Raw genomic sequence first — 25,556 nt, 5'->3', positions numbered from 1 at the left:
ACCAGTTCAATACATTTGACAAATTCGACTTGGTTTCTATACTTATTTGAACATGTATTTATGTATTGTTCAAAATTCTATTTCTTTTTTCCAGGAGGTGAACTGTGACCTCTTCAAGTAGCGGTCTCCACTCCATGTTTTAAGTCTGCTATGGGACTTGAACCAGTCCAAGCCCCTACTGACTGAGCCAATGTCTGTCAGATAACACAACAAATCACAGAAAGATAATAAAATATAAAGTACATTTATGTTGTAACTGGAGGAGTCTATGGAGTAAAAGATACATGAGATGACCCCAATGAGTTGTCAGCACTTTCCATTTGTATCTTTATGAACCCCAACAGTGTCTGTTCTAGAACAACAGAGGGCGCCATTACCCTTTCTCTAAATGATCAGCTCACACAATCAAACCCAGCAGTCTAGACACAATCCATTCCTCACTCCATCACACCGGTCCGAAGCATGTCTGCAGCATGCGTGGGAATCAGTTCAGATCCTGGATGAAACCAGTTTGGATTCCATCCTTGATCTGATCCTACACCCACGGTACGAAAGAGTTTTATCGTTCAAGCACAAACACATCAAAGATTAAAGGGTGATGATCAGTCAACGTGTTTGACCCTCGCAGGAAACAGAACAGTACGTTGGAGTAGGAGACCCAACAGAACGCCTCCATGTCTGCCTCATTTGACTCCCAGCAGTCAAAAGAGGCAGACAAGGAGGCGTTAAGGGTTCCACTGTGATGTTGTGAAACAAAGCTAAAAGGAGAATGACATTTGTCTCACTTCATATGTAGTACTGTCACACTGTGCTTAATGTTGTAGTTTTTCATTGTATTTCCTTGAAGGTCTCTTGTTCTAAAAGATGCACACTGCAGATGCAGATTAACACAAGAAAGCATAAATAACATTGGTTTAAGAAGCTGTAGTTTGAAAATGGCTATGTTATAAATTGTACCGTCTTGTATGTATTTGTTGTGAAGGAAAATGCGACAATGGTTATGGTACATGCTACATCTAACCGGTATAGCTGGATATTTGATTTATATGTATTGATATTACTTACATTTGTAATGCCTTGCTTTGTAGTGTACACTTTTTTTTTCATCATCCAATAAGAGAAGCGCATATTTTTTTATTTTAAATGTTTTTTACACATAATCCCTGCACAAACTTTGCTTAAATAAATACTGTCTAAATGTCACTTTCACCACAAACTTTCAGTTTTTGAAAATCAATTCTAAAGACACATTTGTCATAAGACTAGTGACCAGAACTCATCCTTGTAGGAGTGAGTCTGCTGGGTATCGAGCAGGGTTTCTTTTGAACACTAAGTTACATGTGAAGAGAAGAAATGATTCAATGTGGGAGTGTGCATCTGGGCACATCTTTACAAGCAACAACATCCCACATCCCGTCGTGTCGAACTTCCTCCTCATGAGGCCGATGATATCTTCAGTCATTGAGAAAATTGGTAAAGGAAACCCAGTTTTGGGGGATTGTTGTGGGTCTCTCTCTGTTCTCCCCGATCAAAGGATTATGTGGGGGCGGGAGCAGGCTTCTGCAGACACAACATTTGTGTGGTCTCAAAAAGTTGTATAATATCAGACCTAACAATTGTAAAAGCTCTTGCTCAACAATTGAGAGATTCACAGTTTCAAACAAAAAACTGCAAAAACTTTGTTCAAAAAATACTTTGAGACCTGATTTCATCGCTTGTGCTAAGTAGAGATGCCTATTAGATTCTGCTGGAAAATAGAGCCATCAGAAATAGTAATTGGAGCATGATCTGCACCCATTGCGTTGTCACAATTAGTGATCCCCCAGAGACTGCATCCACTGCGGCACTGACAGTCACCGTCTAACGTTAGGAGGGAGAGTGAGTGACTGTAGCTGAAGTCTCTATTAAATTGATTCTCATCGAGCAAACTAAGTTTATGTTTCTAGATGTAAAGTTTAAATTGATTTCTTCAGTGCAGGGGTTACGCAGATTCATAAAGATTGAAGTTGTTATAATTCATTACAAATGAATGTGATTGTTTGGTTTGGAGTCAGATCTAGCCTAGGCCCTAACCCTTTTCAAAGTTGGTCCCTAAGTGATCAAATACACAATGCTTCTTACAGTAAGTGGAGTTTTAGAGATATTAGAAGCATTTAGGGGCATGGCCATATTTCATGCTGAGGAAAAAACTAAAGTTTCTATCTGAATGTAACAATTGAATTATGTGTATAAATATGTTTATTTTGAAGGTACCGTCAATGGACTGAATGATAATTGGATTACAAATCAGTGTGTAATGTCACTTAACATGACATGTATGTACTTTGGTCTGATGCATCCACAGCTAAATAAAAACGCATTGAATCTGGAATCTGTAAATAAAGATAAGCTTGATCCAAAACAATTGTGAGCTTTTACCCTAACCTGTAAATGTTTGTCTGAATGAATAGATGGCAGATGAATAGACACTATGAATATATAATATAAATGCATTATATTTGTAGCACACCAGCTGGAAAAAACACGTTTTTTAAAGTTAACCCAAAAGAGTTACTCAAGAAAATAATGCCGCACAAAATAAGCAACGACAGACCCTTTTTAAATCCATTTCACAAAACGTTAATGGAAACATGGCGACTGAATCTAATACATGTTATTTGTTCTAAACTGCTCTTGATGTTGTTGTAAAAACCTCCTCATGAAGACACAGAAACTGACCCCAAGATATGGAGAAGTTCCAAAGATGCCAAAAGTTCTGATAACAGTGAATGTGTCCAATATGTGCCAGCTGCAAGTAAATAGATACAATGACCACAGATGAAAGGCTTGTATGAACAAAAGTGTTCATATCCAAATGAAACCTGCTGCCACGACTGAAACACAAACACAGATGCCAACAATTATTAGGCGAGTGTTCAAAAGGGTTTTTTCTCCTCATCCCTTGAAGAGAAATAACGGTGTTTTGGTTGTTTCAAAAAGATATAGATACTTGAAAAGCAGGTCATGCTGTTTTCAGGAAACCTACTGAAAAACCGCCACAGATGAAGATCAACAGAAGTAGGACATTCTGTATGATAATCACACAAAATCCATAAACATCAAATGAAGCGTAAACTTACTGTTGAACTCTAAAGTAATACAGGAGTTTAGAAAATTAAGGAGAGAAAGAGTACAGAAATAACAGTGGCTGTTTGATGAAAGTTTGAGCCGTCACTCAGATACTGTATTTTGTTTGTTTGTTTATGTATTCAAAGGACAGTGCACATTAATCTACATTGCTGTAAACGTGCCAGCAGGCTAATTTTCAACTGTTGTCCTTTTAGCAAGATGTTATAATAACCATAACAAGACTAGAAAAATAAATAAAAATATCATTAAAAAATACACACAGTAACAGACAACAACAGCACAACAATAAATAGGAACAGACAAACATGCAAGCAGATGAAATACTATCATACTATGATACAGTTAAAAGTGTTCACATTTTTGATTGCTTAAAAGCCAGTTCTTAAGATAGTGGTTAGATGTATGATAGCAGGTGTTATTCCTCATTGGTGTTGTGTTCCAAAGTGTTGATGCCCTCACAGAGAAACAGTGTTTATCAAAGGAAACTTTGAGAGCTTGTTTGTGAAGTGCAGTATTTCCCCTATATACAAATAGCGGCGTATAGTACTGTATGTACTGGCAAGGCCGATGTATGGCATAGTTGGGGCGCCAGATCTGGGGGTCGCTGCGCTGGTAGCTCTGGGAGGGGAAAAAACATTTTTGACTGTTGGCGCTCATCCTAATTGTTGGCCTTGATGTAACAACATTCATAATTAAGTAAATGTAACACCCTTTTCACCCCGGTTACACGTTTCATTTGCCCTGTACGATGGGCGCTGTAAGTGATGAAAGTGGGGGATGTTGGCTTATCAGGCGCCCACAGCTCACAGCCAAAATGCGAGCAAGAGAGCGAGGGAGGGAGAGAGAGGGTGCACCGGTACCGGCGCTGTTGTTATTAGAATCTGGTGCTAGCTGCTCTAATGGATATAAGAAGTAGATGTTTCTACAACCAGGGTGGAGGAGAGCTCTCCTGTCAGACTGAGAGGCTCAGTGAGGTAAAGGACTCTGAGTGTTTAGATAGTTAATTTTAGTCCAAGTTATCTCAAACAATTTATGCAAACAAATATTTCCAAGGCACTCCTTTATAATTATTAGGATAAATAAAAACAGGTTTGAAATCATTCCAATGTATACTATAGGACAGTAAACCAAAAATATAATTTCAAGTTGGAGAGATACAAAAATATGCATAAATAAATAAATGTTAACTAGGTAAAATAAGATATAAATGAACAACAAAAATAAAATAAGTTACATTTATTTGTTATTGGCTATGGTAGGTTATTGGTTATGTTCACATACTTATTTGATTATTAAAATGTAAACCGATCTTTTTCATATGGGTGTTTTAGAGTTGTACCCCCTAGATCAGGTCTCTAGATTGAAGGCAAACCCCCCGGACCCCCATAGAGGATGTGACGTCCACCCCCCAATTAAAACTTGTTCATATAATACTGAATACATTTGAAGCCATGTTGACGTATATTACCCATGTCAATAAGTTTCTGTTTTTGTAGTGTATTTGTCTTTTGTAGAGATTTTTCATTTATTCTTTATATATAAAATCTCGCCTAAAATCTTGTCTAAGGCAGCAAATTGGCTAGCACCGGCCCTGGTACTAGGCCTCAAGAGCCTTTCTTGGGCTGGCAGACACAAAAACAAATTGGCAGGGCGCACTTCGCATGCACATACACTAAAAAATATGGGCCCACCTGCCTTAGCACCGCTGCTATGACTCCACCCTAGGGGAAACACTGACAGGTGTTATCAAACACTTCCTTATACATCTAAAGTTTGACACATAGACCTTGGGTTCACAGTGTGATACAGTGTTAGCCTTACATACATACAGACTGTCTTCTTAACGGAGATATAGCTGTGAGTCAGTAAGCCATTGATGTAGATGTACCATTGCATCACTTAGTTTGGCAGCAGCTTGGGCCTTGGTTTTTGCATGGACATAAATGACGGTGTCATCAGCATAGATTTGCACCTCACATCCAGTGCACACTGATGGCTACAGTAGGGTTGCAAAGGGGCGGAACATTTCTGGTAAATTTGCATGGGAAGTTAAGAAATATTTTGTTTTGTCATAAGAAAACATCCATGCAAAATTCATTAAAAAACATGACATTTCAACAGATTTATTTGTAAGTAGAACAGAACAAGTTTTAATTATTTTATTGAACAATCATTTGTTTCATTGAAGAACAAAAACATGAATGTTGAGTTAAATATTACTTGGAATGCACAGTACCTGTAGGGGGTGTGGTCTCAAAAGCCATGCAGTAAGCAGTGTGCTATGTGCATGTGATTGAGGAATGGCATGGATATTCAAGTGTACTTGAATGGCATCTGTTTGTTTTTGTCAAGATTATGCTCAAATATACTTTCCCCAACTATATTTAAGTTCCCTATGAAGAGCCAACCTTCAATTTAGGAAATTCCCAGTTTATTCCCTTAAATTCCCGTTAATTCCCATGGAAAGTTTCCATCTTCGAAAATTCCCGGAATGTTGCAACCCTACTGATGGCAAGTCATTTCTATAGAGGCTGACTAGAATTGGGGAACACCCAGTTCATTCCTCAGGGGTGGTGAATCTGTGATGTCTCGCCACTTACCCTTACACACTGAACTCTATCTGACAGATAGGAGCTCATCCAGTCTATTGCACTGGGTGAGAAATTAAAATAAGACATTTTGTGAATGAGTACTTGATGATTGACTGTATCAAAAGCTTTCTTAAGATCTAAGAAGATTGCTCCAACAATGTCCAATAACCCTTTGTCCATTTTTGAGTTGATATTTTCCACAAGCAAACAATTTGCGGTCTCAGTGGAATGATTGGCTCGGAAGCCGAATTGCATGGTTGGTGTAGTGTGAAAGGACTACTGTGAAGATGTCCAGTCAATTGCTCAGCTACACATTTCTCAGAGATCTTAGACATGACAGGTAAAACACTAGGGCCTATAGTTGTTTGCATCAGTTGTGTCCCCGGATTTGTGGACTGGCACAACAATGGCTGACTTCCAGTCCAGGAATTTTCCCTCCCTAAAAGAGGTGTTCATTATTTGAGTAATTGTCCCTGTGAGAGTGGTAGCATGTTTCTTTAGAAACAGAGAATCCGGTCCAAAAGTGTCTTTTGATTTGGAATTTTTTTAAGAAGAAATTAGAGAATGAACTTTGGATTCAGAAGTGTCTGTCAGTGTACTATCAATAGGTGATGAGTATATTATGACCAATTTGGGGACTGTTTATAGTCAGCCTCACAGAATTAACAAAATAGTTATTAAAAATAGCCGCTATTTCCGCTGGTCCCTTACATAAGGTTCCATTGTTATTGATCTCCAGCTGCTTGGTTATGGTATGCCCTTTCCCTGTTAGGTTCTGCAGGCAGTCCCAGATTTGTTTATGATTTCCCTTAGATTCATGAATGAGATTAACTAAGAAGATGGATTTAGCTGCCCTGATTTCCTTTGTTTATGTTTTGTGAACTCATTAAACTAAATATAAACAGTGAAAAACAACTATCTTGTAGAATGCCTGAGCTGCCAAAGTTGCAGCTCAGTAATACAGGGATGCATTTTAGACACAACCATTTTACAATTAAGGCTGCAACTAGGGGTGGGCGATATTGAAAAATATGTTATCACGATATTTTCAGGCAGTATCACGATAGACGATATATATCACGATATTTTTTCCTGTCGGTTATTATGGTTATTTTTCAAGTTACTTAACAGTACAAGCACCTACAAGGTAACAGAAACTAAAACAAAAAGGAGTAACAGACCAAAATAGCATTTCAAGCTGGTTTTATTTCAGAAATGAAACCCTGAATGAACAAGTGAGCAGTGAACATCAATAAACATGAAAAGGAGGGTAAAACACAACTAAGTAAAACATAAAACATCAATGAGGAAAAGTCAGTGCCAAACAATTAAAATGTAAACTTTAGAGTAGACTTGAAGTGTAATAAAAGACTTTAGCATAACTGAAGGGAAAAACATAAAACGCCACAGCGTCAGTTATGTCTTTCCACCGTTTGCTAGTCTTTTCATAAGGAGCCCCTTTATGAAATGCCTGCCCTATGGTTGCTCGCTGCAAAGAAAGGGGGCGGGGACTTTGATAGCGTGTCAAACAACTCGGACTGAACGCAAGCAGAGGTGTGCTGACATTGTGAAATCGATCGGGCTTGATATATGGTGAAATTAAAATCAGTAGGTGAGGCTGGGGGAGCGGGAGGGGAAGAGGCTCTCCGTCCGCTGTCAAAGCACCATGAGCCGCGCACGGAGAGCCTATTTATTTTTTTATCACGATAGGACGATATCTCTGAAAAAGCATATCGTGGAGACCTAATATCGTCACGACGATATATATCGTCATATCGCCCACCCCTAGCTGCAACTATCCATTTTCTTAATTTCACATTATCACCATCAATATCATCTTGTTAATGGTAAAATCAACAAATCAAGGGGACTGAAGTGCAACATCATATTATTTAATTGTCAATAGAATAGTTTATGAAAAAGATCTGTAAAAACAGCTGCTGCTTTAATACATGTAGGTGCAGTGTGTATTTAGAAAGAATTGAATTGACTTTGTTAAGTGACTAACAATGGCAGGCAGGCTAAAGTACTGATGATAAAAAGAGAGTTCCTCTTGTGGAGTTTTCTGCCCACTCATGTATTCCAATGTCTAGTGGATAAGCATACATTACAATATGTGCTTTAGGCCCCGAGCAGAGCTCAGTGTGAAGAGTGTCCTTGTTATGTCATGGGGACAAAAGACTATTGTTACACAGAAGACGCTTTACGGCGTCCCACAACACAAGCCTCCAGCCAGAGGTTTCAGATCCAAGGGCATTGTAAGAGAGGCCTCGAAAAATATAGGCCAACAGAGGAGATGTATGCGATTTATAAACCGATAAACTAATGTGTGCCATAAAGTGTTGCATTAAAACTGGAATTTTTGCTGCACGATTTGGGGAAACAATCTAATTGCGATTTTTCTGACAAATATTGCGATTCGATTTGCGATAATTGTTTTTAAGCGACCCAACGGAAGTTTATTGTAAAATGCGGCCATATCTCCGGCTAGGTCATATCAACGTGCTCCCGTCTCTAGCACCCCCGCAGCCCGAGCTACGAGTGAAAGAACTAAACTTACATGAAACTTCCGTTGGGTTGCTTTAAAGTCAAGCTTCAGTTTAAGACTCACCCTGTGATAGATGTAGAATATGTGATGGAGCATTACTGAGCTGACTCAGATGCTTTGTTTCACCAAACCATCTAGGAAAGCTCCATTGGAAGCCATTTGGAAAAGTATTTCAAAAATACTTGGCAGGTGATTGGATCAATCTGTCTATCACCTACTATCATGGGCCACTTCTGATTGGTTAATAATGACTGGTACATGTGGAGCACAGCACTTCTAATTGGTGTGGATCATTGACACACACAAAAAAAAAGAAAGAAATGCAATGTTGTGGAAAAACCATACCAGACACACATAATTACTCTAAGTATTGTTATTTGAGGGTAACTTTCTAAAGGGGATTGTTAAGCTAAAGGAAGTGGTTCTGCCTCTCTGAAAGTAACATAAGCTGCCGGTATTCTTCCTGTATTTCTTTCAGTCTGGTAAACGTTCATTGTCTCACTTGCATGAAAGCAGAAATTATTTCTAGAAATTCCACATGTGCTGTTGATGCTGAAGGGTCGTGTCTTTTCAAATCATCTGCCACCTGCTCCTACCGCTGAAATTTTACACAAATGTAGGGAAAAAGTTCATTTGTACTGTCAAATTCAAAATAAATCAAAATTCAAAAATAATTTGGAGTTATAGCTGGTTCATATTTAGGATCAAGTTTTGCTAAATTAGATTTTTAGCAGCCACTGGGGGCTGGGGGCATCAAAATAAGTCAGACTTTTAAACCACATTCTTAAGATACACGCTATGTTGTGTTGTGATTAACAAGATTTATTTCTAACTCTTTAAGTTTTTAAGCTGCACTGAAGATGCTCCTTCATTTAATTCTATTGAAATAGATGTTAGGAGGCCTATTTGAACACACCCTAATTGTCTCCATGATTCTGCCCTGCTTCCATGCCTAGCCGGCCTTATAAAGTGGGCTGCTCCTCAAGACAGAGCTGCTGCTTCCCTGAATAAAACTACGCCTCCAATCTCTGAAATCAACTTCTTGACTAGCCAGCATGGGGACCGTTAGATGTGAAAAACAAGATAAACCAGCCAAGCAAAATACATTTCCTCTTTGTGTCACACATACATTACTTTCCATACATCTTCCTGACAAAATGTGTAAAATCAAAAAAGAAGGTTTATTTGTGTATGTATCTTTTCAACAGTTTTCGCACATCAAGCCATTCATAAAGTCCACACAATGTACCTCCACTGCTGGGCATGACCACTGCATAATACCACTGCATAATACGTGAAATAGAAAGGATGTGGTCATGAATAAATGTGTTCCAGTTTCCTGGTATACAAACGGTACACAAAGGTCAAATGTGGCGCCGCCCTGCTCTGTCCGCCAATACATCTCCAACAGGAAGTTATTCTTTGTTGGTTCCTAAACAACTGGAGCCAAATTCCCTCCCAAAATGTCCTTGAGGCAATAAAACAGCCCGGTGAGGACTGGCAGCGGGGGTTTAGGAAACAGTACTCGGTAGTGGGTGGGTGAGCCTTGCTGGTCTCTAAATCATCATCCCACCAGGCCCTGTGGTTATTTTGAGTGGTGGGATATTTGTGGCCGGGGATGGGGCACTGGCTGCTCCCATCCTGCCTTTCAAAAAGGGCGGAAGCAGGTTGGACATGTGTGCTTCTCACACGCTGTGAAAAGAGGGGTTTATTTACTGCAGGTACTTTTCATACTGTAATAGGTATCACAAAAACAATAACTCTTTTGATTAATAAGTACAATGGGATTGACTTTTTTTTACACATTTCCATTATTACATAACATTCTGTGTTGTACTGAGTAAACAACAAATATGGTTGATCAGTTCTAACAAGACATAATCCCTAGAGTTCTGGGTTCAGGTTATGTTATGATCCGGTAGATAAAGTCTTAACAAGATGAATGGATTACACCCAACGACCGCGGCATCCGAGATAAGGGAGCTAAAAATATGTCTTTGTGGAAACAGGATGACTTTTTTTATCCAACAACAATAACAACCTCGTGTCAAAGTTAGGTACAAGGACTTCCTCAAACCTGGGTTGTCTTCCTAAAGGGGATCTAAGGAGGTTTCTTTTTAAAATAACCATTACAAAACATCCATTTGAAATGAGGAAGTTAGTGCACAAAACCGACATCTGCTATATAAAACGTATGTTACACTTGAAATAGAAAGTAAAGAAGAGCTGAACAGTTCACACCAGAAATGTAATGTGACAGCTCGAAGAGCATGATGGTTGATAATGTGTGTTTTCCCACTGTCGACACTAACCAAGGGGTCTTTTTGAACTTTGAAGCCATTTGGCAAATCTAGCAGTTATCTATTCAATGCCAAGCCGGCCTAACAACCGAAGTTAAGGAGCTTTCTGTTACTAAGTTGCTATCTGGGTTGAAAGGTTTGAACTCTGAACAAAGAAGAAAACCACAAGACAGGATCCAGGTGATCAAGTGTGATTTTAAAACAAATGTGCTGAGGAAAAATAACTATTACATGAAACTTTAATTTAATAATTAAACCAAAAACCCCTTTGTTTCCACACAATGTGGCCGGGGGGTCGGAGTCACAAAATCAGTTCAACAAGTCCTGCAGCAGCATTCATCTGGTTTGAGGTTAGGTCGTGTGCAACTCGGTTTCTTTCCAAATTAAGCATGAAACCGCTTGGTTTAATGTGGCCTGGGGGTCGGAGCCACAAAATCAGTGGAGCAGCCGTTTTCCACACCATTAAAAACAAAATGAGGTGACCAAGAAGCGCCTAATACGATCACTTAGACCCTTAATGGTGGAGGCAGCGTGCAAAGACAGGCTCCAAAGAGCAGGAGCTATGGCACCACAGCACATGCTCATATCTTACACTACTGCCTCATGGCACCGGCTCGGAACTTCATCAATTACTAACTGCAGTCTTGCAATGTCGGGGAAACAAAAAATAATAATAAAATCACCAGACCTGATTGATTGATACTGCTTTTTGTGATAGACATTTTTGAAAAGATCAGAGATTATAGAAGATAGACTTAAATACGACATGAAACCAACCAAGCCAGCACTTTCCCCCAACTGTTGCCTATTGCATGTCGTGACTGAGGTTGTAACTGTCTGGCAGGTATAGAAACGTTTAGCCTTAAAGGCAGGGTATGGTGTTGGATGCACGGACTACACTTTACAGCAAGGCCTGCAGTTTGCACTGACGATGCTTATGTGTCCTCTGTTTGAGAGGCTGACACTCTGGTTACATACTGATTAAAAGTATCAGGCTCTATAGTATTGGCAAAAGTTGAACACGCAGTCTCTTCTGTGAGAGGCTGCCTTCACACAGAACAATTAGCGTGAACAGTGAGAAAAACAGAGCGATTAACTCGAGTCATAACGAGTGTAGAGTTATTCAGAGACAGTTCAGAGCCAGAGACAATAGTCTGACTTGCAGAGCAAACTGCTAATGTGCTGTGAAATGATGATGGAGTACGTTATAAGTGAGTATAGAGAACAAGAAGAGCTTTTCTTAAAACGTTTGCATTAACGGCAAAGTCATGATTTCATATTTAATTACTACATTTGTTGGACTCTGGGGCTTGTTTCTTTATTGTAACACTGTTATACATGTGTAAGGCAGACAGGCAACAGTGCTGGGAATGGATCAAACCATTCCTCTCCCGCAGACTCAGAGGTTTTATTTTGCACATCACTCTCCAGGATATTGTGGTGATTCAGCAGGGATTTGGATCTTAACACCTCCGAGCCAATCCAAATAATCAGTCCTTTGAACCTCTCCATGGTAGCCTTTTTATTATATCGATCTAGGGCTGGGCGATTTTTTCGGTTTTCACGATTAATTTGCATTTTTACTTTCCTACGGTTTGTGAAATGGCTGAACCGAAAAATCGCGATTTTAAAACATTTCTAGACTCCGCAGATTTGTTTTGCTTTAAGGGACTCCGTAGTAGCTTACTCTCTCACTTTCCAGAACGCGCACAAAACTCAGCCACATTGCCTGTGACTCCCTGATCTGCAGCTCTGCCGATCTGCTGTTGTTATGCTGTGTTCGTTGTTGAGCATAACAGAGGACTCAGACATTGTACATTACATATATAACTAAACACGCCTTTTCTCCTCCTTATCTCTTTCATGACTTTTCATTTAATATGGTTTTGAACGCTGTAATCAATACTCAAGACAGGAAAAACTTCACGGCTGGTTTCATTTCTGGTAGTTCCGGATGTTGTCTCATGCTACCCACGTCTGTAAACAAACGTATTAAAATAAACTGTACCTTCATTTAATATTCAGCAATAATAGTATCTCGACGTCTATACAGTAGTTGTAGTGTTGGAATCAGTAGGTTTCGGTGTGCAACACTCCGTGTCATATCGCTACTAAATTCACCTCTATAGTAAATGGTATATTAGCCACATGCTAAATGCTAACCGGAGATGAAGGATTTTCAGAATAAAAGCTTAACAACTGCGCACGAGAACTTCTGGTTTTTCAGTATAAAACAGCATTTAAACTGACGGTATGTTTAAGGTACTTTATGCCATCAAAAACATTGATTTTAATTTATAACGCTGTGCGCATGTGCAGAGCTGCAGATCGGGTAGTCACATAGCCTACTACAATCACATTCACCGCTTCACCGACAGACGAACCATAAAAATGTCCACGAACACAGATGAAGAACTCATTCCTAAAAAAGGTGCTACTTCAGTTTTATGGAAGTGGTTCGGGTACAAGCGGTCATACATAGAACAAACAACTGTTCTGTGTAAGGTCTGTAGAAAGACAACTTCCTAGAAAGTTAAAGGGATGTTATTTTGTTTGAGGGTATTTTTGTATTATTCATTTCATTATCTATTATTTGTTGTATTTCATTTTACAAGTTTTTTCAGGGATGGCCTACAAGAGATTTTTTTTTCAGTTTGATTTAAAAAAAATCTTTGCACATTAATGACAGCCAAGTGCCGTGGTGCTGTTTTTATTTTATTTTTTTTATTCTTGAACAATTGATGTGTTCACATAGGCCTAGACTACTTGGTAATCTCATTTATTTTTATTGTGTTAATAAAGAAAATATTTCTTTAAATGTTGCCTTGTTGAGCTAATGTAGACCTTTGTAACTTACGCTACAAAAGAATACAAATTGAAATGATTATTAGGGATGCGCGATATTGGTTTTTTGAAACCGATACCGATAACTTCCTGCTTCTCAAGACCGATACCGATAATAATATAATATATATATATTAAATGTACCTGTAGTTTTTGCACACCTGGTGGTAAAAAAAAAAGACTAGTAGTGAGCAAATGACATGAGCATTACTACTATGAACAAAACAAAGCCAAGAACAGTTTTGACTCTTCGAAGTGACCATATTTATTTTCCCAAACAAATCTGGCAAACTTCTTGCCTTTTTCAAAAGCCTCGTCGATAGGTAAAAGCCCCGGTGCCTTTGCAGCTGGCTTTGGATTCGCCGCTAGTTTAGCAGCGCAGGCGTCTTCGTACGCTTTTAACACACCATCGTAGCGATGGCGATGTTTCAGGTGACTGATCAGATTGGAAGTATTATAGCTCGTTGCCTTTTTCCCTCCTCGTGGAACTTCTGCATTGCATTTGTTAATACAAATAGCAAGCGAACTATCTAACTCTGAAACTTTGAAACAGTCCCATACTACCAACGACATGTTTGTTTACTGTCCTGGCTTCACGGCCGCACACCATTTACGTCACAGCCAGGCATGAGTTAGGGAGCGCTGGATTTGTGAAAAACTCCCCTCTTCCTAAACCACTAATACCACAGTACTGGCAAAACGGGAGGAGCCGAGTGAAAAACAAGCGCCCCTCATCCCAATCCACCCACACCGCAGTATTTTTTTCTTTTTTTTTTTTACCCAAAAAATATATTGTATATTATCGGGGCTATTAATACTGTTATCGGGTTTATCGGGATGACGTCATAATTCGATAATTATCGTGCACCACTAATGATTATAAATGACGAATGCTACCTGCCTATTTGATATACTATTGTAAAGTACATTGTCACACAGCAGCATGGCTCTAGCAACGTCTGTCAGTATTGTGTGAACATTCAGCTTCCCCAGAGGATGAAGCCTTCTGACTCCTGAGCCAGCAGGAAATGAAAGCCTAGACAAAACCCTCACTTGAGTTTCAGTGAGACAGCCGTCAGCTAGAATTCAATGCAAGCATTTCCAGTGGATATGATGGCTAACAATCCTAGAAGTAAACAGGTCCACTATAGTTTGCCAAACTGCCACTGACAACAGCTATTATCAGCAATAGTCAGCAATATTACCAGCTTTCAAAGTCTTCAAAAGCTTGAGAAATTCCTTTCCACACACACATACAAAGTGTCAAATACATCTGCCTACATGTAGAACAAGAAGGCCACAAAAGACTGATATAAATAATATAGATCAGGGGTACTCAAATACAAATCTTAAAAGGTCCAAAATAAATGTTTCAATAAGACAAAGGTCCATTTATTACGGTCATTCAAACTTTTAAACAATTGCAACAAGGTTCTTAACACGAGGTTGCAAAAACAAAAATAATCTGTATGCAGCAGTTTTCATTGTTATTGTGTCTGTGCTTGACCCCTCAGAGTCGCAGTGTAAGAGCTGCACAGTTATGAATAAAGGCAGCTGCACCCTCTTTCATTCAGCATTCCCATTATTGCTTTATAAATGTCTTGCCCCCTTGTGTGTCCACTGAGGTTCGTCAGGCCCAACACATCTTCAACAAACTCCCCCTTTGCCTCATCATAACAACTCACAAACACCAGCAACTGAGCAATGTCAGTGGTGTCAGTGGACTCACCCACAGCTAAGGAAATGCACTGTGCATTTTTTATTCCATCACAAAGATTAATCAAATCACCAGCCAGTCTTTATGTTCTTCTGGTTGCTGTGGAATCTGAGAGGGGATTTGCTTGATTTGACCTGTTATTTCCTCTTTTTGTTTGCCTTCAACATGGTCTCCATCACTTCAGTCATGCATTATTTTATACTTCAGTTATTATCCAGTGGAATTTCCTTACCTACTAACCTAGTTAAATCAAAGTGGTTACTTTTTTTTGGCTGGGCAGTGTAGTTTTACACACCGTCTTATTTGACTTTCTCAGGACTTAAAACAGTTTTTTGGGGGCAGACCCCCACAAAGAAAAAAATATATTTACACACGTAAGGTCATCATCTTAATAGTTTTGTATGCTCATCCGTGAGCAGAGCATCAAGTTGACGTGTATTACAGCTGAATGCGGCGATTACCATTTTGTTCAGCAAAACACCTCACAAACGTATTAAGATCAACAGCTTTAGTGCGTTTTGATTCAATGCTGAGTACAGCCGCACTGACAGTCTCTTCTCTGTCAGTGTAGACCGCAACTACCTCATTCCTTCAGTGCTTGGGTCCGAATGCTTCTCATTTTGCGCCGTCCTGTTCAAATGAAATCGCCGCCAATCATATGTCCACGCTCGCGCCAGGACCGGGGGAGGGGTTACATGACGTGCATCTTGTGCTGCATTCACTTGCACTCGGACATTAGAGACTTTCTCTCATAAATGTCCGATGAGCGCTGTTTGCAGTCTATGGACATAGCGGATCATTTTGACTCGTTGCGTTGTGGCGATGTCTCGCAGATAACACAGATAATACAGATAATACATATGAAAAGTATAATTTGCTCAGAGTCCAGAGACAGTTGTGGTTTGGTCCGGATCCGGACCGGAGTCCGTACTTTGAGGATGCCTGATATAGATTATATAAACAGGTTTCTCTGTTGATGTTCATTGAGAAAGCTTCACCAGCTGGTCAGGGAATAACAGAGGACCTGACAATACGCAACATGAGTCATCCGCTGCAGTTAATATACAACTATTTAAAATAAACATGGTTAAAATAAATAATAATAAAGTCAACAACTTGGCTTCAAGTTTTTTCTTCTTACTAAAATAATGACAATTCAGCAAAATACACACTTAAATGTTGAGTTTACATTAAAGTTCATTATCACAAAACTACAGTGTTATCGTCACCCTTTTCGGATGTGCAATTAAGTAGGTGATTTGTTTACACATCATTTAGAATCAGTCATATTTTTGTCTATGAATTTGACACTGCTTATAATTTTGTATTGTATAATAATTCTCATGTTACATTTTTGTATTATTGTTTTACACATTCAAAATCACAATCTAATCAAAGGTTTTTCATGGCAATAACAAAAAAACATAACTTCAACAATATGTCCACTCTATGTACTCTGTGGCACCAGGACCCATTCATGCCTGCACCGTACTTAAGACAGCCTGAACTACAACCATGGACAAAGCCAGTAACTGCTAGTAACCGCAGGACACAAAAGGGACCGTAATCTATCTTTGAATAAAAGACAGTTCTCTAAGAATAGAAAGGTTGTTCTCCTTAGGTTTTATTTTACGTTGGACAGTACCGACATCCACCTGTTCCACCTTAATGTTACGTGAACACCCATTCGAATGAAATGGAGCGCACTCCTCATTCAGTGACCAAGCAACAGTGACTGCTTGGTCACTAGCTGTTTTAAAACACAACAAGGACATATTAAACCCCATCTGAAACTAGCAGTATTCAATCCAACAGACAAAGACACACACACACACATCCGAGCCATTCTCTAGCAAACATGGATGCATTTTCTTACCGTGTAAAGCCCAATCCTGCACAAGGCAAGAGAGAGCTGCATGTGCTCCGACATTGTGCCCAGCAACAAGCGTAACCCCCGGCAACAAACAAGCCGAGCCTCTGGAGTAAATGAATGGACGGAGGAGGATCAGGAGTAGCTGAGCATACCATTTTCAGGTCAACAACATGAGTCCAGCCCTTCAATGTCTCCCTGTCAGCGACCCATATTCTTTTTAAATCTGAGCCTTACAGAGGGGTTTTGTAAGCGTTTGGATGAGCATAATTGAAGGTTGTGTTGTCTTTACTCCCCAGATTCAATCACAGAAAGATAAAACACTATTGCCACCAGGCTCAGCCGACAGACACAGGCTTGAGATTAGTTTGTGGGGATCTTTCTCACCACAGAGATTAAGGGCTCAGTGACAACTAGGGATCCAGAATGACTACACATTGGATTAGTCACCATTACCCACCCACACACTTTGCCCATACTGTACGCAGACTGAGCTTCATGAAGAATAAAACACACTGCTTTCCTTGCATGGAGGAGGAAGAAGGGATAGACTACTGGCGCTTACAGCGGTCGTGGGGATTTCATTAACTGTTGTGGGACGCTTTGTCAGAAGTCAGTGTGTTCAGAGAGAACGGTGAGTCATGTTCAAAAAGCTTGTTCTGGTCAGCTCGGCTGTCTAGTAATGGTTGCTGCAACCACCTGCTAGCACAGCGCAGTTATGATACTCAACTGTAATGCAATATGGTAAGGGGACATTTAAATTGATGTTCCTGTATTCCCAAAAACATTCTGAGCAACTTTAAGCTTAGTAACAGTATCATGTACACTTCCTGGGTTAAAATCCAGCTCCGGTCTTAAATCTCTTTCTCTCTTCTGGTCCAATCTCATCCAAAGAAGGGCATGTCATAGAAGGTACAGGTTGCTATTAGGGATGCACGATATTGGTTTTTTGAAACCGATACCGATAACTTCCTGCTTCTCAAGACCGATAATAATATAATATATATATATATATATATATATATATATATTAAATGTACCTGTAGTTTTTGCACATCTGGTGGTAAAAAAAAGACTCGTAGTGAGCAAATGACATGAGCATTACTACTATGAACAAAACAAAGCCAAGAACAGTTTTGACTCTTCAAAGTGACCATATTTATTTTATGAAACTTTGAAACAGTCCCATACTACCGACGACATGTTTGTTTACTGTCCTGGCTTCACGGTCGCACACCATTTACGTCACAGCCAGGCATGAGTTAGGGAGCGCTGGATTTGTGAAAAACTCCCCTCTTCCTAAACCACTAATACCACAGTACTGGCAAAACGGGAGGAGCCGAGTGAAAAACAAGCACCCCTCATCCCAATCCACTCACACCGCAGTATTTTTTATTACCCAAAAAATATATTGTATATTATTGGCTATTATTGGCTATTAATACTTCGGGTTTATCGGGATGACATCATAATTCCTTATATCGGACCGATAATTATCGTGCACCACTAGTTGTTATCGATATCTTCTTTCGTAATGCAACACCATAACGAGACAGCATATAATAGCCTAGTTTTTCAGTCGTTTATTCTGTCTGACTGTCGGTCAACCGGGGTTTATGGATCCTATGAAACGCTCAATGATATGATTACCAAACAACATTATGGTTTTATGGACCATCCCACACCTCTAATAATATGAATGCGGAATAGTAAACCAATGACAACAAAGCCCTTCACCTATCCATGTCCTTGATTTTCTAGTGAGCGAAAGCAATGCGAGTGGTTATCGCCCGAGATAAAGAAAAGGAAATATGATAACAGTTCACTAATGCCTCTTTAGAGCAATGACCCATCAACTTATGTGAATGCCAATATGAAATTAACCTAAAGTACCTGAGCTTTATCATGATCATAAGATTGTGAAACAACCAGAAGTATTCCCTTATCAGCAAGACTGATGTTGCCCAGGCCCTATCTGCTGACTCATGAGCACTCTTTACAGACGATGGGAATCACTGCATTCAGAAACAAGCAGACACAGAAACATGGCTGACACGCTGCCAGCAGGTTGAAATCTGGGACGGGGGTTCCGGAATGTTGTTGAGCTCACAAAGGTATTTCACATTATAGCTGGAGGCTATGCACTTTAAAAAATAAATAAACTGTAGTCAACACCAAACTAAAAGGTAAACCATTCACATCCATTCAAACTGAAACCTGAGTAAACCAGCTCTCACTGATGGAGTAAGTCAATTATTAACATCCATCTACATACTGTATAAAAGCCACACGCTCTGTATAATATGTGTTGGTGCTCTAATCTGCATGCAATAGGTCATTTTTGACAACTTGTCTTCTACACCAGTCAGGTGTAGAACGTGGTCAGATGGGGGACAAACTAGGCGGAAAAGTTATCCCATAGGCCAGGGGTGGGGAACCTCCGGCCCCCGGGCCGTATACGGCCCGCGAGACCATTTGGTATAGCCCTCGAGGTAATTTATATACACACGCAAGAAAGAAAAAAATTAAAGAAATCTAGACCGCAAAATAATTAAACAAGCGAGTGTCTGTTTTTCATGGCAACGGTCATGGTCCTTGAACACAACACGAACCTAACGTGTCATCCATCACGTGGTACATGTCTCGTCTGACAGGGGTGCAGTTCTGACGGAGAGCACCAGAACGCCGCTCTGGGACTTCAACAAATTGCATTGGCTGTGTCTTTAGTTGAAAGCCCAGTGGCGATCTGTTCATCTGTCATTCTGATCATACAGTCAATAACTTTGTTGTTATTAGCATCTGGTTAGCTAGCTATGCTAACGAATATAAGAAGCTTTTTCTCCAACCAGTGAGGTAAAGGCACATCTTTATATGATCATTATAGTTATCAAAAAACAAGAGAACAGGTAGAAAATACTATATGACAGTAAAGTAAGTTGTTATTAATAAACAAGAATACAGTTTGAAAGGGGAGTGGTTTGTAAAATATCCATAAAGAAAAAATAAATCTGCTTACAGTTCTGTTTCATATGGATGTTGAGATGTTTCCATAGATCTCTTCATTTTGTTCTCAAAGTGCACCAGATTGATGCTTTTAACTTCAATATTTAAAAAAAAATCTTCCTGGACCGCCCTAGAGGAGGTGAGGTCCCCCCCCACTTAAATCATGTCCACATGGATAGGAAACTAAATACATTTGCACACATCTTGTGTCCATATCTTTCTGTTTGGTGGTCATGCCACAACCGTGCACGTGAATGCATGCGCGAGTCATGGCAAGATATCTGGACTAGGGTTGCTTTTTCTTTGCACAGCATGAAAGAAAGGCCAAATGAATGTGCTGTAATTTTTAAGCAGAGGTCAATCATTTGTACGGCCCTCGGAGGATGTTGAAAAAATTTAAATGGCCCTTGAGAGGAAAAAGGTTCCCCACCCCTGCCATAGGCTAACATACAGTATTCATACGCTGTCAAAATCTCTTTCGGCTCTCCTTCCTCTGTGTTATCCCAGTGAGATGCCAGGCTGCTATGCCCTGCTGTGTGCCTTGCTCTGAAATACAGTTGGCCCACCAAGAACACATGCTAACACAATTTATTTTCATGAAGGTGTGATCTTAGTGCCGAGTGCAAACCGAATACCACAAAGCTGCCCGGGGTTCATTCAGTTCAGAGACCTTGTTGATGTCATGCCCCTCTAACTCTCTCTCTTTTTCTCAGGAATGGTTGACGCCTTAACTGCCTACTATCAATTAAAGACAAGAAATAAAGAATTATAATGTTTTATTTTTAAATACTGCAGATTCCATGCCGTTGCCTTGAGCTAGTGGCAGCCAGTGTTTAACACATTCAGCATAAATTATCATAAGAGGAATCTCACATTTCAGAGAATGGTTCTCCAATGAAAGTCATTATTTTTAGGTTAGTTAGTTATTTATGAACGGGCCATCTTCACTGCAAAACTGCGGATTAAGCAGTAAAGGCCCGACTTGCTACTACATGCCAATTTATACTGAATTAAAAAACACATGAAGAATGCAAACTCTGTAACTTGATGTAATTATCTAAATGATGTCCAATGTTGGTATTCTGTGTAAGAGATAAATAGTTACTCCAAAATATATTTATCCTGCCAAAATAAGAGCTGGCAAAAAGACCAATTAAAGTAGGGCTGCTCAATTAATCGTATTTTAATCGCGATTACGATTATGGCTTGCAACGATTACGAAAACAACGGAATCGAAATAAAACGATTATTTTTTTATTATTACTTTTTTTTTTTGGTTTTTCAGTTGAATTATACTTCAAGTTCAGGGTAATCAACTGTTATAAACATACTGTTCACATTTTTTTCTCCAATAAATGGATGTTTTCAAAGGCAATGCATATCCGCAATTACAATTATTGACCCAAATAATCGAGATTATGATTTTTGCCATAATCGAGCAACCCTAAATTAAAGTGTCATCAACCATGTCCAATTCTTAGATTCTATTCACAATAACAAAGCAGAAAGCTAACGTGTGGCAGCTAGCATCAGCAAAACTAGCTGAAAACAGGTGTCTGGCCTTTTAGTCAGAAACAAGTATTAATAGCAATGACAGCTGAATACCTAGCATCTTGCTTAAAAGCTGTGGTATACCTGATAGCTAAAATGTTTCACTTTTTAGAAAGAGGGTCAAAGTGTACACAGGGTTCTTCATCTCTACATGAATTGCAATTAGCCAGTTAGTAATGTGCATGTCTGTTTTGAAATGTATTAGCTATGTATAGTGTTAGCAAACTGTGGCTAAGTCATAGCATCCAAAAAGTTAAATAAATGTTGCTATTACCCTGCCTTTCTCATGTCTTGGTAATAGTTTCATGTAGTTAATGCAATGCTTTATGTTTACAACAGGGGATAGAATAGCAAGTGGGTGGGTGGTTTTGACAACATTTACATTTTGAATTGAAATGAACATATATATTTCATAGTGAAATATGTCAAATGTTCAGCAACAAAGCATGCAAGTCAATCATAAATATGGAAATGCAACTGCTGAATTTAAATCAAGAGACAATGATTTAATTTAATAAATAAACTGTATTTCTTACAACCCCTTTTTGCTCTAAGAGAATACCCTAGTTCCATGATTTCCCTATATTTCCCTCCTGTATGTTCCCTCTGAAAATGAGCTGGAGTAGATGTGAGGGTCAGCCTGCTCTCAGCTATCTGTCAAATCATCAGTATATGGTTTAAGGTCAATGCAGGTGGTTGAGCTCACTGACTATTGGCATAATAAAACGCGCCTTTTCACTTTTGCCATCAACTCCTAATCCACTAAACGCTTGCCCCTATTCTACCTAGCTTAGCACTTTTTACCTTTGTTGTTATTTTTCTTTACTTGCTTGTAAAGCGCTATGAGCACCAGGAAAAGCGCTATATAAATAACATGTATTATTATAATAAAATAAATTCCATATAAAAACACATCAGTTTTTCCACACCTAACTAAATAAAGGTTAATGTTGAAAGAATTTGTTTAGCACGTTTGGCTTCCTTTGGGCAGAGTTAAAAAATGACCAGAATGTCAGTCAACCCGAGGGTTTAGTCACTAATGTGTAGCGGAAATTAAAAGCCTGTAATCTTTTCAAACAAGGCATATGTTGTTGCAAGATCACGAAATAGCTTAGAGGCTGAGAATGCGCCTCCAGCGACTGATGAACAGAAATAATGCAATGGAATAGCTGTAGTATAAATATGACCATGCAAGCGTAACAATGTGTTAAGCAATAATAGGCCATTAAAGCCAAAGGAGATTAACGCTGTATGTTCTTGTATGTTTTTCAGAAATAAAAAATACAGTAAATAGTTTGGTTTTCTCACATAGAAGGTGTTAACGCTGTTAAACGTGTCCTCTAGTAAAGTTGGCCATAAGTCAGGGTCCAAAAGTTGGCAACACGGTGCACTTGTAATTTGGTAAGGCTCTGTCATGGCAACAAGCTAGCACCAAATTCCTCTGTCTGTGTTTTGTGAAGTCTTTTTCAACACTACACTCACCATGCAGGAGTACAGTTTTTCAAAATGCTCCAGGTCTCAGTGGGAAAATGAATCCACTTTTAAACAGATGTCTGCTACAGTCATAATGCAAACCACAGTTATGACCAAGCACTGTGCAATAATGATGTGCTTCCATTTCTGAATGTCCTAAATACTCTTTAAGGTCTAGCCTGATAAGAACCTTACGTAAACGGCATGCATATCGCTTTAGACTAGCTTCGTTTTTCAAGGGTTTAGTGACAAGTTCCATTGATTTATAGGAAAGAGAGAGACATAGTTTGGGCCTGGGTTTTATGCCAGGTCTCCAGTGTTGCACAGCAGGAAAGGAGGCCCTGCGCCTATTGAGTGCCTGACCTCAGAGGACAGCCAAGCGCTCGGCTACAACAGTCCACAGAGTTACAGCTGTGCTTTCCACAGAAAACTGTTTGACACAGAACATCTTTAATCCTTGAGCCAGTAAGCTGGAAAAAAATCATTTTTCCCTAGGTAATGTGAGCAGTTATAGCATATCTCTTTGCCAAGACAGAAAGATCCGAGCTGAAATCAATTTCTATCATTTCACTTAGAGTGTGCTTACTTTGATAACAATGCCTGCTGGGTTCACCTTATCAGAACTTTCCATTGACATGCAACTGATATTACAAAATAACTAAATGATTTGCTTGGCTTTTGTCCGTTTGCATCCCTTCTGATTTTACATGTCCTCTGAAATGGTGTGTGATTTTATGTTGTCATGTTTTAAAATGTTTGTGTTGATGTTGCTATATATTCTGTAATGTGATTTTATTTGTTGATTTAGTTGTCACATCAAGGACAGAAGTTGAATAAAATACCTTTTGGCTAACACTGGCACATTAAGAAACAGTGTTGTGATCAACATGCATTGATGCCAAACTAAATTCCTTTCAAGATTATTAACTCCAAAGTCAGATGCTGCAAAAAAGCAAGCTATAAAATCGGTTTGCATTGACTATTGCATACAGGTTCTACTGCCAGTTGCAGGATAGGACTGTGTCATCTCAACTCAAGACATGTCTCAATGAAGCAGAAGTTGAAAGTTCCTTTTAGGTCCCACATCTTGGAAGGCCTATTATAAATAAACTGATAACACTGGGTGGGCAAGTTTCTCTGCATTTCACACTGTCCCTCTGTCCCCTGAGATTACAGCACAATGTCTTGTGTACTCTTTTTTCCCCCTGTTGTTCTATATATGCAGGGAATGCCTCCAGTTACAGCTTCCTCTCCATTGTTGCACTTTTGTAGCAGCACCCATCCCACCCCTACTAGGTGGGCACACTATGGACCCTAAACTATTATCTCCCAGGCTAAAGCTGGCACATTGAACTGGACTGTAATAATAATGTTGGTCCCAGGGGAATAATGTCTCCAACTAGTAGTGACCCAATCACCTCTCTTGAAACAAGTATTCCAACACACAGAGCAGCTTTGTCCACAGTAGCAAGAGTTAGATAGGTGGAAAATAAAAGCTTCATAACGTTACAGTCATATTATAACTAAGCTAACAGGACCTCAGGGGTGTAGCTAGTTATCGTGTTTCACATGTAAACAGACCGGAGTCTGGGTCAACCAGTTAGACCTTGTTCACACAACACTGATATGCAAAAGCTACAGGCAAGACCTGACACATTAGCTTAAAACAGAAACAGCTACGACACCTAATATTTAAGATGCACACACCTGAGTGGCATCAGTGTGTGATTAGGGAGTTAAACTGGCAAGAAACATAACGTTAGAGGGTGTCTTTGGTTGGAAAACACAATACCACAACATTTAGATGCATTAACTTACCAGATAATCCATGTACTATGGCTGACCAGTCACAGCAGCACGAACTGGCTATGTATTAATCCCGTTTTTGCTTCAATGAGTCCAAAATGTAATTGATTTGACCACACGTCGCTTTGTATTCCCCGCCTCACAGCCACTGCAAAAATAAAAACCAACCTTTGGTGTGTTTAAAGCAAAGGTTTTCGCCGTCTTCTTCGATAATAACAAACGTTCCAAAACGGAAACGACTCGGTTTGTTTATAACGACGAGGGCCGCTTGGATCGTGTGCTTTTTCTGAACTAATAGTACCTCGTCCACCGGCTAACTTCCAGTTTTTATCACACAATATCAGTTGAGTGTTTGGTTGAGGAAACTGGCGAAGCCTACAACGCGACGTCAGGCACGTCACTCTGCTCGCGCAGCGTGGTCACGTGACCAAACACAGGCTGGCTATTTTCATTCTGGGGAGCGACCGCTGCTATAATGCTCTTTGTTTAAATCCACTGTTGTGCTTTTTAAATGTCTAAATAGCGGACATATACAGTTTTATTTGGATTTTAGAAGTACATTGTCGATCCAATTTGTTCACGGTTATTTTTATTATTTATAGTAATAAACAGTTGTAATAATAATAATAGTAAGATAAAGTCTCTCACACTGCCAAGATGAGGTAAGGACTTTCTCTCGTCCCCTTATCGCTATCAGTGATGTAACACGTATGCACAGATCTAC

At 39.4% G+C, this 25,556-nt stretch overlaps 1 protein-coding gene across 2 annotated transcripts in view; it reads right to left on the bottom strand.

The window, feature by feature from the left end:
• LOC117451958 (ADP-ribosylation factor-like protein 15) overlaps positions 1 to 25,212 on the bottom strand; it is a 108,548-nt gene extending 83,336 nt beyond the window's left edge. Inside the window, exon 1 of one of the 2 annotated variants that reach the window (XM_034090343.2) lies at positions 24,845 to 25,212. In XM_034090343.2, the coding sequence (XP_033946234.1) occupies positions 24,845 to 24,856 (12 nt within the window). In that variant the 5' untranslated portion in view covers positions 24,857 to 25,212. Of the gene's footprint in view, positions 1 to 17,005; positions 17,350 to 24,844 lie in introns of those variants that run through there. The other variant, XM_034090342.2, reaches the window with a different exon arrangement.
• Between the last annotated feature and the right edge of the window lie 344 nt (positions 25,213 to 25,556).

Source organism: Pseudochaenichthys georgianus, chromosome 9, assembly GCF_902827115.2.
Source record: "Pseudochaenichthys georgianus chromosome 9, fPseGeo1.2, whole genome shotgun sequence".
Lineage (NCBI taxonomy): Eukaryota > Metazoa > Chordata > Actinopteri > Perciformes > Channichthyidae > Pseudochaenichthys > Pseudochaenichthys georgianus.
The sequence above is the reverse complement of the archived record's forward strand: the minus strand, read 5'-3'. Positions and strand labels throughout refer to the sequence as shown.